General features: G+C 42.0%; 1 protein-coding gene across 5 annotated transcripts in view; it reads right to left on the bottom strand.

Moving 5' to 3' along the window:
• The window catches only part of NBEAL1 (neurobeachin like 1), a 200,935-nt gene that overhangs the window by 144,144 nt on the left and 40,092 nt on the right, over positions 1–16,699 (bottom strand). For 4 of the 5 annotated variants that reach the window (XM_044305049.1, XM_044305051.1, XM_044305048.1 and 1 more), the window contains 9 exons: positions 15,557–15,648; positions 10,924–11,085; positions 8,610–8,691; positions 6,698–6,825; positions 5,629–5,711; positions 5,466–5,551; positions 3,692–3,998; positions 2,546–2,652; positions 926–1,012 (listed from right to left, as the gene is read on the bottom strand). In XM_044305049.1, the coding sequence (XP_044160984.1) occupies positions 926–1,012; positions 2,546–2,652; positions 3,692–3,998; positions 5,466–5,551; positions 5,629–5,711; positions 6,698–6,825; positions 8,610–8,691; positions 10,924–11,085; positions 15,557–15,648 (1,134 nt within the window). The remainder of the gene's footprint in view (positions 1–925; positions 1,013–2,545; positions 2,653–3,691; positions 3,999–5,465; positions 5,552–5,628; positions 5,712–6,697; positions 6,826–8,609; positions 8,692–10,923; positions 11,086–15,556; positions 15,649–16,699) is intronic. The other variant, XM_044305052.1, reaches the window with a different exon arrangement.

Raw genomic sequence — 16,699 nt, 5'->3', positions numbered from 1 at the left:
AATCTACTGTATATACAGGAAATTATGACATGATATGGTAAAGAAGGTAAATCCATGGTATTCCCCGACTGTGATCATAGCAGACTTTATCTCTTAGAGCTTCATGGTAGGTCAAAATACGTGCAGCAACAGCCATTTCATATCAGCTGCTGCTTCCTCAAGGAAATTACAACTTCCTTCACAGCTAGTGGTTAATGAGGGATTGAAGCTGCATCAATCATGGCTGCTGAAATATTGAGGCTAATTTTGGTGCCTTGTTTTAAGTCGCATATTAAAATGTCATCCACTGATAGTCTCCTATTAACTTAAGTACTATAATATTCTCTTCTCCAATAAACATTTTTAAAGCTTTGTAAAGAAGATATTTAAATCGGGGCAGCAATTCTTTTCATTGAGGGCTCATGCACACAAACGTATTTTCGTTCCGTGTCCGTTCGTTTTATTTGGTTGACCGTACCGTTACTCCGTGTGCATTCCGTTTCCGTATGTCCTTTCCGCCCCAAAAATAGAACATGTCCTATTATTGTCCACATTACGGACAAAGATAGGACTGTTCTATTAGGGGCCAGCTGTTCCGTTCTGCAAAATACAGAATGCACACGGATGTCGTCCATATTATTTGCGCACCTAAAAATACATCCGGTCGTGTGCATGAGCCCTTTAGTCAGAGTGGAGAGGTGCTACAATTCTGATGGACTTTGTGATTTGATATTACATTTCCTGCAGCAGCAAGGAGTGCCAACACCTTCCCTGGCAATGGCAGCCGATTACCAGGAGCCAGAAAAGGATCCAGACAGGAAACCTCATCATGTATTCATCATATGAACATACAATTAAAGCCAATAAACTAGGTTGCAGTAAGGCTGTGGCCATGTTATTGTGAGCAGTTGCAGACCATTCTTACAGTGTTGGCAGCTATGTGTACCTGATTTTCATTCATTTCTGTCAGTAATTTGTTGGCAAGGTCTTTTTCACTCTTGTCTGCCCCTCTAGTGTTAGCGCTTAACAAGAGCTGCAGGATGGAGACAAGAACATTGCAGAAAGGTGGATTATAGATTAGCAGCAGCCAAGGAGAGTGAGGGATCTGTCTCTACGAGAACATGCATATTACCAGCTGTGCAATGCGCAGAATCACTTCATGCTATGCTAATGCTGTCAGGACACATCATTCAGTTATACATAAGGTATAGATGTCCATGACGAGCAGCACAGATTTGCTACTGTAACATAACAAAATATGTGCTTGATTGCTAAAGTATATTTTTCTTATCACACTTAAAAAGGGGTTGGCCACCGATAAACTTATCAATATGTTGGCGGTCCTGAGCAGTTTTCTTTCTTTCTTTGTGAAGCCACGGCCCGCCATTGACAGTCGTATCCCTCAAGTGCATAAAATGGCCACAGAGAAGCTTGTGACCAATCACATCAGTCTGCATCCTCATTGTAACCTGTGCTTGTTGGCCAATGTCCAGGGCTTGCACAGGCGCAGCGTGCTACAATGAAGGATACAGAGTGACATGCTTGGTCACGTGCTCCTCCATGTGCAGCCACATGTGTGTGGTCAGGGACACGTGGCTTATCAAGGAGTGCAAATGCCACAGAACTTCTGATCAGCACATATTTGTAAGCTTATTAAAATCATGTTTCCAGTGCATTTAATATTTTCCCAAAGCAACCAACCCCCTTTAAAAAAACATTCCCACAGACAAATGTAATTCTGTGGCCCATTAGAAAGGTATATGATGTAAAGTGTAGTGAAGATAATCTTATCGGTGATTGTATTTGTGAGTTATACTCCCCCTTCTGATCCTCAGCTGTGTCATGTGGCGCAGTGTCTTATGTGTGGACAGGAAGTCAGTTTCTCTATTCATTCCTATGATACTCACATTGAGGTTCCCATAGGAATGAACAGAGAAAGATTCTGTGCTAGATGGAGTCACAGGGATGGTCACAGGACACAGAAGAGGACCGGGAAAGAGAAAACCTTACAAATGTAACCAGCAGCCATTTACATCATGTACATTTCTAGCATACCAGAGAATAAAAATGTTTGTGGGAGTGCTTCTTTAAATTAAAAAGATGTTTATTGCTATAAATTATACATAGTTAACATTTAAAGTAATTTTTTTTTTCATTTCTATTCACTAAATACTTTTAAATTAAAACGTGAAATCCCAATTTTCTAGAAAGGTTTCCTCATTTCACTGTACAAATTCCAGACCATAAGCCATTTATTCTACCAATATACTGTACTTCTGATGATGAAGTTAAGACCCGGAATCTGTTATTGCTGCTGGTTTGTTAACATGGAGTTAATCTCAGTGTCATGCATGGTGGCTACACAGGTAAAAGAAATCCTTTTAGTGCTTCACTATGAATGGATGCAATGTATACATGCATGGCAATTTGCTGCAATTGTTTAGTTAGCTGCATTATATGAATGGATGCAGCCATTATAGAGCAGCCAGGGCAATTCCTATTAGCACATCACACATCTCACCTGCTCCTATACACAATCCATCAAAAACCAGCAAAGCCGCCTTACCCTGCAGTTCTGAAGCAGTCTGATGAGGTGCTCAAAGCAGTTGCTGTTTAGGAATATTGCTTGCAGCACCGGTCTGTCCTTGCAGTTTAACATTGCAGTCATACAATCTACAGAAAATGAAAAACAATGCATAAAAATAAGCCAAGCACCTCCCAGGGGAAAAAGGTTGTATCCAACGGCTCATTCACACAACCGTATGAATGAGTCTGCATTCATTCCACAATTTTGCGGAACGGGTGCGGACCCATTTATTTCAACAGGGTCGCAAAAGATGCGGACAGCACAAAACGTCTGCTGTCCACATCTGTAGTTCCTTTCTGCGGCCCCACAAAAAATATAGAGCATGTCCTATTCTGGTCCGCAATTGTGGAATGCACCTAGGCTGGTATCCGTGTTTTGCGGATCCGCAAAACACTACGGTCGTGTCAATGTAGCCTTGACTGATAAATTGTTGCATTATACATTTAGTTTGCAATCCAGATTTTACTAAAAAATATAGATAAAATCCGCACTGTAGGAACGCCGTCTTAGGCTACTTTCACACTTGCGCTTGATCGGATCCGTTCTGAACGGATCCGATCATATTAATGCAGACGGAGGCTCCGTTCAGTACGGATCCGTCTGCATTAATAACTTAGAAAAATGTCTAAGTCTGAAAGTAGCCTGAGCGGATCCGTTCAGACTTTCAATGTAAAGTCAACGGGGGACGGATCCGCTTGAAGATTGAGCCATATGGTGTCATCTTCAAGCGGATCCGTTCCCATTGACTTACATTGTAAGTCTGAACGGATCCGCTCGCCTCCGCACGGCCAGGCGGACAGCTGAACGCTGCAAGCAGCGTTCAGCTGTCCGCCTGGCCGTGCGGAGGCTGAACGCCGCCAGACTGATGCAGTCTGAGCGTATCCGCTCCATTCAGACTGCATCAGGGCTGGACGGAGGCGTTCGGGTCCGCTCGTGAGCTCCTTCAAACGGAGCTCACGAGCGGACCGACGAACGCAAGTGTGAAAGTAGCCTTACACTACTGTATTTTGATCAGTATTTTGCAAAAGAAGTAAAAATATTTTCAAAATACATTTAGCGTAGCTATCAGAAAACCCCTATAATAGTGAAGGCCCCTAAATGCCCACAACTCCGTGGAAAACTTACCTAGCATTTTTATTTGCAGGGTGATGAACCTGCTCTCCCACTGCCTGGTTCTCCTCAATCCCGGTAATGCCGAGTGGTCAGAGTTGAGTAGCTTGAAGTAATTCTCTAAAACAGTGCCGATTTCCACTTGCCGCTGGTCAGAACTACTGACCAAAAGGGTGTGCACAACCTCCGTTAGACACTTCAGGGTCAGCTCTGCTTTACGACTCACTTCCTCTGGGTCACGTTCATCCCACGTGTCACAGTCTGCTAATACACGCATTAGGACCTCCATGGTGGCAGGAGAAATGACCAGAAGAGCATTTTTCTAAAAAAAAAAAAAAAAAAAAAACGGAAATATAGTTAAACTGCTAGCTGTAATCTGAAGAGAAAAAAAATATATTAAAAAAAAAAAAAAAAAAAAAAATCACAAAAACAGTGGCTAAAGGGGTTGTGAGCTGTAATGATATTGATGACCTTTCCTCAGGATACATTATCAATACCAGATTGACAGAGGACTAAATACTAGCACCCCGATGATCAGCTGTTTAAATGTGGTGCCACACTCATACGAGCACTGCGTCCTCTTTACCTATATGCCGTCTAGCTATTAACAGCAGTGAAGTGTAATAACAACTGCTCGTCCCATTCAAGTGATAGTGAGGATAGGTCATCGATATCATTACAGTGCACAACCCCTTTAAGTAGATGTGACACAAGCTACTGTACTAACCATCGGTAAAGTAGTATCAGTATTGTAGTAAACGTTTTTAAGCACGTAATGTCAAGTAATTCCATGATGATGCTGTGAAGTCTCCGAGAAAAAAGTGACTCATGTTAACAATGACTTCTTGTACTTGCCTCCATCTTAAAGGGATGCTCTAGGAAAGATTTAAAATGGCCACAAGCAACCTTTCGTAGGAGGTGAGCAGGCCTGGTTGCCTTCATTTTCAGGGCTGCCTAGGGAAAGAGGGGTTGGGGGGGGGGGGGGGTGGTCTCACTGCACTGCCTACAATATGCCATCATGGCTGAGCAGCCTGACAGGAACGCTCACCAATGTGTAGTATATGCGAGTGCTGAAGCAAAGTGTGTAGTGAGGCCTCACCCCTACAGCTCCCTAGGCACACAACCTGCTCACTTCTAGGACATATTGCCATTTCAAACCATTCCTGGAGAACCCATTTAAGACAACTGCATTACGCAACTGAGTATAGATATCTGCAGGCCAGTTTGAGAGAGTCTGTCATCTGGAACTGGAGCTATCAGGCACTTCAGTGTTAGAGCAGTAGAGGTCTGACTCAAGACATGCCCCGCCCCCTTATTGTTATCAGGCACAGCTCATTACTGATCACAGTGGCTGTGCCTGGTATGGCAGCTCACTCCGAGTCACAGAAATGAGATGAGGCTGTAGTTAACCGTAACCCCAGTACCAAGATTCTCTGTCTTTTCTGTTAGACCAGGAGCAGATGGACTCCTTATCTCTGCCCTCTGACATTATAAACTCCGTCCTTATCTTACTGATAAGAATGTGGCTTAAATAAGTGGCTTAAAGACCTCTTAGTAGTTTAGAGATGAGGTACCAGTACCAGTCACACAGTTAGAAAAACTGTTAACTCTTTGTGACAGAATAGCTCAATATTTTTAAGAAAGGCCAAATGAAAATATGATTTTTAGCCAAAAATAAATAAAATGCAATCAAACAAAAATTGCCTCCAAAAGGTATGCAAAGCCTTTAAGGAAATGCTTTGATATCTTAAAGTGTAAAATATATTTAAGAATGGCGGTGACCACTTACTTGCCCACCAGATAAAACAGCTCCAAACAGATGTAATAAGCAACACTTTAAACTTTCTTTGAGATGTTCACTTTCTTGGAAACATTCTGAAATTAGAGACATTATCCATAAGACTCATAGGACAGACGGAGTCTACCACTCTTTATGCCACATCGGTACTTACGGTAAAAGAAGGGAATGAATTCTACGGTTAGAGGAGCTGCTTTGTATTTCTGCCTGCTCTTTTCCACAGGACTGATGGTTCGACTGAAAGACAATGGGATTCATCATTACCGTTTATATGGAAGTCATCTGAAAAGTATTCATAACCACTCTTCACGCCTCTACTGATGGACTCATTGTTTCCATGAATGTAACAGATATTCATTGTATCTATGTGATCGTAACTTACTATAGAGCAGCCGTGGACAGGCAGATATCTCATCAACATGGACAGCTGACTGCACATCAGCCCACCTGTGAACCGCAATACTCTGCCAGTAATGGCAGTAATTGTAGTGAAAGGGGGTCTAAATATTGAAAGATCTCCCAATGTCCAAAATTTTGAACCGTAAAATAGGCATATCTTTGCTACATCCAAAAATTAAGCAGCTCTGCCTAGGTGTCTCCATGGGATGGTTACAAACCCTATGTGAAGTCTCATCCTCCAGTCAGAAATTAACCCTTGCCATTTGCTCCCTTTCTTTCCAACCTACAGGAAGTAGGAGTGGACACCAAAAAAGGGAGTAACAGATGACTGCAGGATCAGACTGCACACAGGCTTAGCAATGGAAATACTTGGGTATGAACATGAGCTGTACACTGTATATTGTATAGCAGGATATTTTTTAATCCTGGACAATCCCTTAAAAAATGTAAAATGTTAAAGCAAATGGCGCCTCAAGGACATGGATGTTAACACTGAAAATCATAGGCCCTGACTAGCAAAAACCAAGAACCCAAAGTTCTACTCACCAGCTGTGCAGGCCCTGGTCAGTAGTCCACAGTAAGAACTCAGAGAGGACTACACAACTCTGCTCCCCACCCCACTGTAACTTTTGCACATAAATATTCTTAGAGGAGGTTAAAAATCAATTTGACAAACAAATTTTGGGTACTGAATAGAATTAATTATCATGCAGTATAGCCTATGAATCTATACAGTGAGCAGTGAAAGAACAGCAATATCTGGCAGGTTTCCATGTCTGCTGGTATTGGAATGCTTTGTACAATACATTCCTCATGAGACTTACCCCGACACAATATACCGCCAGTTCCGATACGGGTCATACAGGCTTTCACAAAACACCAGGGCATGTCTTACAAATTCTTCTATGGGGGCCTGGTCTGTGACTTCTTTCTCTTTTGTTTTACTTTTAAGCTGTAAACGAGTTATTACCCATTACCATTTACTGAAATCCTAAAAAGTTTATGCATGTCAAGAAACTTAGAGCAGATGCCAAAGTTCAGCAATGAGGTTTCATCTACACAGTGAGACAGTTCAGAAAGCATGTTCCATCAGTACCAAAGAAGCTAAAGCAAACGTGACAACCAGGATGTCTGTATAAAGATCACTTACTAGGTCCAATTTCAGATTTGGTCTAAAGGGGTTTTCCAGTAAAGTAATACAATTTCAGATTTGTTTATGGAACAGAAATTTCTCCCAAAAAACTGAAGCATTTTTACATACACTTATTCATTGCGAAAAGTTCTGTTCTATAAATCTAAATGGTCATGTCCAGGATTTCTGGACCCACCACAAAGATGAATGGAGCAGGCAGAAGTTTCCAGTAAGCCAGAATACGATAACGCATTAGCAGCAGGTGGGCTTCGCTCACAATCTGTGTTAGGCTACTTTCACACTAGCGTTCGTCGGTCCGCTCGTGAGCTCCGTTTGAAGGAGCTCACGAGCGGACCCGAACGCCTCCGTCAAGCCCTGATGCAGTCTGAATGGATGCGGATCCGCTCAGACTGCATCAGTCTGGCGGCGTTCAGCCTCTGCTCCGCTCGGACAGGCAGACAGCTGAACGCTGCTTGCAGCGTTCAGCTGTCCGCCTGGCCGTGCGGAGGCGTGCGGATCCGTTCAGACTTACAATGTAAGTCAATGGGAACGGATCCGCTTGAAGATGTCACCATATGGCTCAATCTTCAAGCGGATCCGTCCCCCATTGACTTTACATTGAAAGTCTGAACGGATCCGCGCAGGCTACTTGCGCACTTGCGAATTTTTTTAAAGTTATTAATGCAGACGGATCCGTACTGAACGGAGCCTCCGTCTGCATTAATATGATCGGATCCGTTCAGAACGGATCCGATCAAGCGCAAGTGTGAAAGTCGCCTTAGAAGCTCCCATCAAAGATTCCCCCAAAAATGCTGGAAAAAGATGGAGGAGCATACTGTGCCAATTCTATCCAGTACAAGAGCGGAAACCCGATAAACCCCATTGTAGTCAACGGGGTTCATTGACCATCACTGGTGTCCGTTATGTGATCTATGATGGAACAGAAGAAACAGAATACCCAATGGAAGTGAACAAAACAGTACCATGCACAAAGTAAAAGCAAATTAAGAAATAAATGAAAAAGAAAAAAAAAAAAAAAACACACACCAAAGAGGAATGTTACGAATAAGCTACATTTTATATTGGCTGATTAATCAAGTCGAGGACACAGCTTTTAAATGAGATTTTCACAGGAAAGATAGACCTATGGTCACTCTTAGAGATGAGAAAAAGAATTGGTACAAATCGATTTGCTCATCATACAGAGTACTTGAGAAGGGCCAAGCTGTCTGCACTACTCCCTGCTCGATTCACAGCACCGCACAAGTCAGAGCAGCGGCGCAAGCACAAAGATTCAGGTGCTACTACCAGAGCAGCGAATGTGTATGTGCCCACTGCTACCCGGACGTGTAGCTGCGCATGAACAGTCACTGCTCCACTAGTAGCAGCAGGGCCTCTGCACTTGCATCACTACTTGGATGCGTGGCGGAGGCATGAGATTGATAGGGCTGGGTGAGATGTCCGGCCCTGACAATCAAGTGAGAGGGGAAGCCCTTTCAGCAGCAGGGACAGTCCCTCGCTGCTCATGAAATCTGTTTGATGAATGAACCGATTCGCTCACCTCTAGTAATCATCAACGCCATATTAAACATAGCGCAGATTACCTGCTGGACATAGAGTGTTGTCATTGTAATGACATGGTTGATGTACGAGCAGCACCCGATCTCCTCCACGTTGGAAAGGTTTCTGGGAACAGATAATGAGATAATATTGTTCAGTGTTAATAGAGAAATAAAAAGTACAGCTGGGGCAAACAGTCTTTCCAGTAAGAAAGGAAAACCCCAGTTGCCAAAATAGTGATCAAATCTGCAAACAGAAGAATAATCCAGGACGCAGCCTAGTAGTTGGAGAACTTTTGCTATTTAACCCCTTGGTGCCACAGCCAGTTTTAGCCTCTGTGGAGCAATGATTTTGTTTTCATCCCTGCCTTCCGAGAAACCGTAACTCTTAATTTTTCCAAAACCATATGAGAGCTAGTATGAGCATTTTTTTTATTGCACCATTTGCTATTTTTCCCGAATGCAGGGATGATGTGTGAAAAACATGCACATAGTCATGGCCAAAAGTGTTGGCACCCCTGACATTTTTCCAGAAAATAAAATATTTCTTCCAGAAAATTATTGCAATTACACATGTGTTGTTATGCATGTTTATTTCCTTTGTGTGTATTCGACCACCACAAAAAAACTGAGAAAAGGCAAATTGGACATAATTTCACACAAAACTCCAAAAATGGGCCAGACAAATTTGTTGGCACCTTTTCAAAATTGTGGGTAAACTTTGTTTCAAGAATGTGATGCTCAGTCAAACTCACCTGTGGCAAGTAACAGGTGTGGGCAATATATTTAAAAAATAAAATAAAATTTTTATCACATCTGAAACCAGATACAAAGGGGAGAAGTTGAATCAGTCTTTGCATTGAGTGTCTGTGTGCTGAGCATGGAGAACAGAAAGAGGAGAAGAGAACTGTCTGAGGACTGGAGAACCAAAATTGTGAAAAAATATCAACAATTTCAAGGTTACAAGTCCATCTCCAGAGATCTTTATGTTCCTTTGTCCTCAATGCACCACATAATCAAGAAGTTTAAACCCATGGCAGTGTAGCTAATCTCCCTGGACGTGCATGGAAGAGAAAAATTTATGAAAGGTTGCAACGCAGCATAGTTTAGATGGTGGATAAGCAGCACTAATCAAGTTCCAAAGAAACTCACGCCGTCCTGCAGGCTAAGAGTGCATCAGTGTGATCGCAAATGCTCTGTGGACATTTGAATAAAATGCTATGGCAGGAGACCCAGGAGGACACGGACATAAAAAAAAAAAAAAAAAAAAACTTGACTGCAGTTTGCCAAAATGTACGGCCCAGTGTCAGAAAGCTGGGTTTGTATCCTAGGTCATGGGTCTTCCAGCAGGACAATGACCCCAAACATACTTCAAGAAGCACCCAGAAATGGAGGTGAACAAAGGAGTGGAGAGTTCTAAAGTGGCCAGAAATGAGTCCAAGTCTAAATCCCATTGAACACCTGTGGAGAGATCTTAAAATTGCTGTTGGGAGAAGGAACCCTTCAAATATGAGAGACCTGGAGCAGTTTGCAAAAGAAGAGTGGTCCAAATTTCCAGTTTAGAGAAGTAAGATGATTTTTGATGGAAGCAATAGATTTCAGTTATTTCTTCCTAAGGGTGTGCAAACAAATATTAAGTTGATGGTGCCAGTAAATTTGTTTAGCGCATTTTTTTGTTTTGTGTGAAATTATATCATTTTTGGCATTTTTTTTTTCTCTGTTTTTGTGTTGTTCCAATACACTCAAAGGAAATAAACATGTGTATAACAAAAATAATAATTTTCTGAGAGAAATACTTTGTCTTCTAGAAAAATTTGAGGGTTGCCAACAATTTCGGCGATAATGTAGATGGAATTGGTCAGCTTGTGATCCTCATGTGCGCTGCAGCGGGAAGGAGAAATCTCCAGTAACACAGTGTAACAAAATCCCAGCACACGCAAGGTGTTTCCAAGTTTATGCTCTTCATTGCATCACAAAGTATATATTAGGACGCGTTTTGTCCCATCCAGGCTTCATCAACTAGTCAATGACTGTACATAGACCTATTGAAATAATGGGTCAGGATTCAGTCCGGATACTATGTGCTCACTACACACATAGCATCCGGATAGAAAACCCACTCGTGTTAAAGAGGCCTAATATAGCATGTTTCTATGTTTGATGCCTCATGCGCATGACCATGCCCGTATTTCAGACTGCACAAAATACCAATACCTTTCACGTGCATTGCACATTTTTCTCACTCTCCTCAATAAAAAGGGCTATTCTTATCCACAAAATGGACAAGATAAAAGATTTTCTGGACAGACAGATAAAAACGCTCTGGAAGCTGGTAATTGCATAGAAAGCAGCAATGCACCTGCAAATTATAATGAAGAATTTCACAAGTAGAAGTGACAGGGCCTGCTGTTCCTCCTCCAGGCCATCCGCTGTCTTCTGCACACAGTACAGCAGCTGGAGCCTAAGCACTTGTAAGATGTGGTCTTCAAGCATGGATAATCCTGGGGGTTCATCATCAATTCTGCAAAAAGAAATAAAAGTAGTTAAAAGTACAAATAAAAGGAGGGAAAAAAGTGCCAAGTTGACCACAGCCTTGAAATTCGTATATTTAAAAATGTTTAAAGCGAATGTGAAGATGACCTGGTCCTAGCGTATAAATCAAACATGTTAAACAATTTCAGATTTATTTTTATTGCCACTTATCCTAAGGCTACATTAACATTGCAATGTAGTTTGTGCATTTCACACTTGGCATTATAAAGGGTAAAATCTGCACAAAATAATTGACATGATGCAGATTCAAAATCTGCACATAAAATGGACTGTATATATATGAGATTTGGTACTTTATTAAACAGTTTTTGTATAAAAACCTGGATTATAAGTACAATAACCTCTATACAATACATTCAGAAAGTCTTCAGACGCTTTCATTTTTTTCACATTTTGTTACGTGTCGGCCTTGTGCTAAAAAAACACAAACATTTTTCCCCAATCAATCTGCACTCTTAGCGCCATAATGAGAAATTGAAAACAGAATTGTACACATTTTTGCTAATTTATTAAAAAGAAAAAAAATTGAATTTTGCCTGTATTTAAGTATTCAGACCCTTTTCTACAGCACTTGAAATTTACCTTTTGATCTTTGAGATATTTCTACTTTGATTGGAGTCCACCTGTGGTAAATTCAGTTGATTGGACATGATTTGGAGAGAAGCAGCCTGTCTATATAAGGCCTCACAGCTGACAATGCATATTAGAGCAAAAAACAAGCCATTAGGAGGAAAGAACTGCCTGTACAGCACAGAGACAGGATTTTGTGGAGGCACAGAGCTGGAGAAGGGTACAAAAAATCTCTGCTACACTGAAAGTTCTTAAGAGCACAATGGCCTCCATAATTCTTAACTGTAATAAGTCTACACCCAATGAAGACTCTTCCTAGAACTGGACGCCCTGCCAAACTAAGTAATCACTCTGGCTGGGCTCAAAAGTAGTGTGCGGATGGGAGAAGTTTTCAGAAGGTCAACCATCACTTTAAGGCTTTAAAGGCAGAGTGAATCAATATCACCGAGGTACGACTACCTAAAATTTAACCTTTATTTTGTTCAATTAAAAATGCAATTTCCCTGGAAAAGGGACAAATAATGCAACAAAACACAACAAAAACACAGTACAGTTTACACAAAAAAGAGCCGGATAGAACACGCGGATCAATGTGAGAGGGAGAAAGGAGGGGAACGCATCAGGGCAACCCGTGCCATAACACTAACTGTCCCTATGTTATCCCTTTACAGCTCCTCAGCCCGGAGATGTGTCTTGATGGTAGGCACACTCCGTCCACGTACCTATGCTGTCTATCCTTATGACGCCCTCGGTATACTATCCCATATAGATAGCCGGGTAATAGTATGTATGATAGATATCAGTTGTACAATCACGTGTCCCGACGCGTTTCCCCCCTTCCTCTCATTGAAGGGGTTCATCAGGGGACAAAAACAAAAGTCAATCAAACACATAAAGTGTTCAACAGATATCCATGAAGATGGATCATTGAACTGGAGGTTACAACCCAAAACAAATTCACTCAAAATATAGGAAAAACTCCGCACAAGGTTGCATTAGTAAAAACCAACTCTCAAACCGTGTTAGATACACTTATCTGATCCACTGGATAAGGATCCAAGGCTGCGGTCCTGGGTGAACGTCTAGGAAGGGCCTCCAGGGGGCAAAATATGTTGTTATATGTTTAAGGCAGAGTGCCCAGAAAGAAGCCTCTCCTCAGTAAAAGACTATTGAAAGCCTGCCTGGAGTTTGCAAAAATAAAAGCACCTAAAGGACCCTCAGATTATTAGAAACAAGATTCTCTGGTCTGATGAAACCAAGACTGAACTTTTTGGCCCCAATTTAAGCGTTATGTGTGGGGAAAAAACAGGAACGTCTCATCACCTGCACAATACCATCCCCACAGTGAAGCATGGAGGTGGCAGCTGTGGGGGTGTTTTTCAGGAGCTGGAACAACAACACTGGTCAGGGTTAAGGGAAAGCTGAATGGAGCAAAGAATAGAGATATTCTTAATGAAAACTTCATCCAGTGGGCTTTGGACCTTAGACTGGGCCAAATGTTCTGCATCCAACAAGACAATAACCCTAGCACTCAGCCAAGACAACACAGGAGTGACTTAGGGACAACTCTGAATGTCCTCGAGTGGCTCAGCCAGAGCCCTGACTTGAACCCAATAGAACAGCTGTGGAGAGACCTGAAAATGACTAACAGACAGTCCTCATCCAACCGGACTGATCTTGAGAGGATCTGCATAGAAGAATGGCAGAAAATCCCCAAATCCAGGTGTGCCAAGTTTGTGGCAACATACCCAAGAAGACTGGAGGCTGTAATCACTGCCAAAGGTGCGTCAACTAAAGTACTGAGTAAAGAGTCTGAATATTTACGTTAATGCAAGATTTTAGTTTTTCCTTTACAACAAATTAGCAAAGATTTCTAACATTCTGTTTTCACTTTGTCATTACAGTGTAATAAACTTGGCAGAAGGCTGTAACATAACAAAATGTGAAAAAAGTGAAATGGACTGAAGACTTTCCAATTGTACTGCAGATAGTACGGGACCCACAGTTTAAAAAAAAAGGTTGACATAAAAAATTGATGTAAACATTAAGCCATTTTCTGACAAAAAATGTCTTTGTATTTTAAAGTGGAACTTCGATCAGAAAGGGTTTTTGAACTCAAAGTTGTTGTTTTTTTACCAAAATATTCATAGTAAACTTTTTAATTTTTGCCTTTTTTTAAAGAGGACCTTTCACCTAAAAAAAAAAATGTAAACTAAGACCATAGCTTTACTTACATGCCCCCATGAAGAGTTGATCGTTTTTTCTTTTTTCAAACTGTGCCCCCGTTTGTCCGCTATGCCCCCCCGGAATAATTCCCGCCGTCTATGGTAATGAGCCAGCCTCAAATGGGCTGGCTTTAAAAGTTCTCCTCGGCGTGCCTTCTCTCTTCTCCCTGGCACGGAGCGCATCCAATCAGCGCGCTCCGCTCTTAGCCAGGGAGAAGACGCTCCAGTTCTCGCGAGACTTCAGAGAACTGGAGCGATTTCGTCTATCCGGCTAAGAGCGGAGCGCGCTGATTGGATGCGCTCCGTGCCAGGGAGACGAGAGAAGGCACGCCGAGGAGAACTTTTAAAGCCAGCCCATTTGAGGCTGGCTCATTACCATAGACGGCGGGAATTATTCCGGGGGGGCATAGCGGACAAACGGGGGCACAGTTTGAAAAAAGAAAAAACGATCAACACTTCATGGGGGCATGTAAGTAAAGCTATGGTCTTAGTTTACATTTTTTTTTTAGGTGAAAGGTCCTCTTTAATTTGTCATTACTAGATTAATGAAAACTAAACATAAAATATTGTTCTACACTAGTAGTGATCACAGAAAGATAAAAGTTCTCAATGAGTGAGCAAAGTAATCTCAGTTATGACTCCACTATACAGGGAACAGTTTATCTGCAAAGTAATCCTCATTTGAGTAGTAGGCAGGGGACTGTAATAACCGACAGCATGAAAGCTCTATTCTTTTGATAGGCCTAAATCAGGGGTGTACAACCTGGGGCCTGGGGGTACATGTGACCCTTGACACCATTTTGTGTGGTGCTCAACCATCTGGTAGCAGACATGTATGTCCATCTTGTGGCTGTTCACATGTATTGCATATGTATTACTGCCGCACGTATGTATTGCACATGTATTGCGTATGACTATATGTATTTTTCATGTATTCTTCCATTAGATGGGAATCCTGAAAGTGTAACCATACATTTATGGTATATACTGTATGTACAATATGTCATAAGTACAGTATTTCAGTTGGCAATACCCCTCTAAGTTTTATTTTTGGCCCTTGGGATTGCTTCAGTCTGACAATGTGGCCCCCAACAAGAAAAGGTTGTGTACCCTTGGCCTAATAAACATATAGAGGAGTAGTGCATTGGTTAGTATAACCGGATCATTCACAATTCTGCGATAGCATAGATGTTCTGCTCAAACTCAGTCACCACTCCTCCCTGGTCTGACTGATGGCCTGAAAGGGTTACGTGAGACTCTCTGGTGTACTATAAGTACAGACATAGAGGAGGTTAAAGTATGGACAGAAAATAGTATACATAGAGTGACAACCAGAAAACCATTCATTTATTATAAAAAAAAAAAAAAACATTACACAGAAGTCACATACAGGACGTTAATATGTGGTAAAGTGGATGTGCAGGTTACTTTTACTCTTCAGGCTACAGTAATTCATGTAGAGTCAAATGAACCCTTTATGCAATCAGCCAAGGGGATTGGTTTTACCTAATCACTATCTTAATGTTATAAGGCCATTGACGTCGCTAAATGTAATCTTATTATATGGAGAAATGGCTAAATTCCCAAACACACCCTTTAAAAACCATTACATACTGCTATATACGTGTTATTTTTTTGTTTTACCTGGTTGGCAACTCATCAAAGTCAACATCAAGGAATTGTTCAGAATTAGAAACAAAACTGTCCAACCACAGCCGCAGATAGACCGGGTCTTTCTGTGAACGAAAAACAGACATTTAATAAAATAATGAGTCAATTATTCCAATTATCACCTAAACAAATGCTACAAAACAAATAAATGCGTAAAAAACAAAGTACAGAGAACCACAATAAGCGCCTACGGCTCCACTGTACTGCTGATCATCAGATACACTAACGACATGTCCCCTGCTCCCCCCAACTGATCTCCGAGGATGAGATGACCTCTTCAGCAGGTTCTTTTTGAAAAAGAATTTTCATCCCGAGATAATCATTCTGTGTTAGCTTGTGCTTTCTTTCTGAGAGTTTCCAAACCTTACAATTTTCTGGAGACATTTTCTGGAGACTACCCAGAGGGGCTGTATGTGTGAACACAAACATCTGACTGATCTGTCCCAGAGCCCTAGTACTAACTCTTTTGTCTGAGTCCATGTGTGAAAAAAAGCAGTAAATGTTCCACAAAAGCACAGTGGGCCATGCCTAAAGTTCCTGCCCCTTGCCTAGGGACCCGAAACATTTCCGCTGTAGTGACAACGCACCCGACATGGAACATCTCTGGGGTGATGGCTACATGTGTGATAGGCCAACTCCAATAGATCTCCAGATATGATAATCTGGAAATATTTTGGAGTTTGGGTTTGAAAACAGTTTAGGACTAATCAAAAATCCACTATATCCGATAGTCCAGTACCCATCGGGTCCTTTCAGTTATACTTCTCCACTACTGCCCTTGAAAAGTGTTTGACACCATTCTTCTTCTTACAGATGATAACTTCTAACTTAAAAGGGGTTGTCCGGGTTCAGAGCTGAACCCGGACATACCCTTATTTTCACCCCGGCAGCCCCCCTGAGCCTAGCATCGGAGCATCTCATGCTCCGATGCACTCCCGTGCCCTGCGCTAGATCGCGCAGGGCACAGGCTCTTGTGTTTTCAATAACACACTGCTGGGTGGTAACTTCCGCCCAGCGGTGTGTTCGGTGACGTCACTGGCTCTGAGGGGCGGGCTTTAGCTCTGCCCTAGCCGTTTTACTGGCTAGGGCAGATCCAAATCCCGCCCATCAGTGCCG

The sequence above is a fragment of the Bufo gargarizans genome, chromosome 8 (assembly GCF_014858855.1).
Source record: "Bufo gargarizans isolate SCDJY-AF-19 chromosome 8, ASM1485885v1, whole genome shotgun sequence".
NCBI lineage: Eukaryota > Metazoa > Chordata > Amphibia > Anura > Bufonidae > Bufo > Bufo gargarizans.
This window is presented reverse-complemented; position numbering and strand designations above follow the sequence as displayed.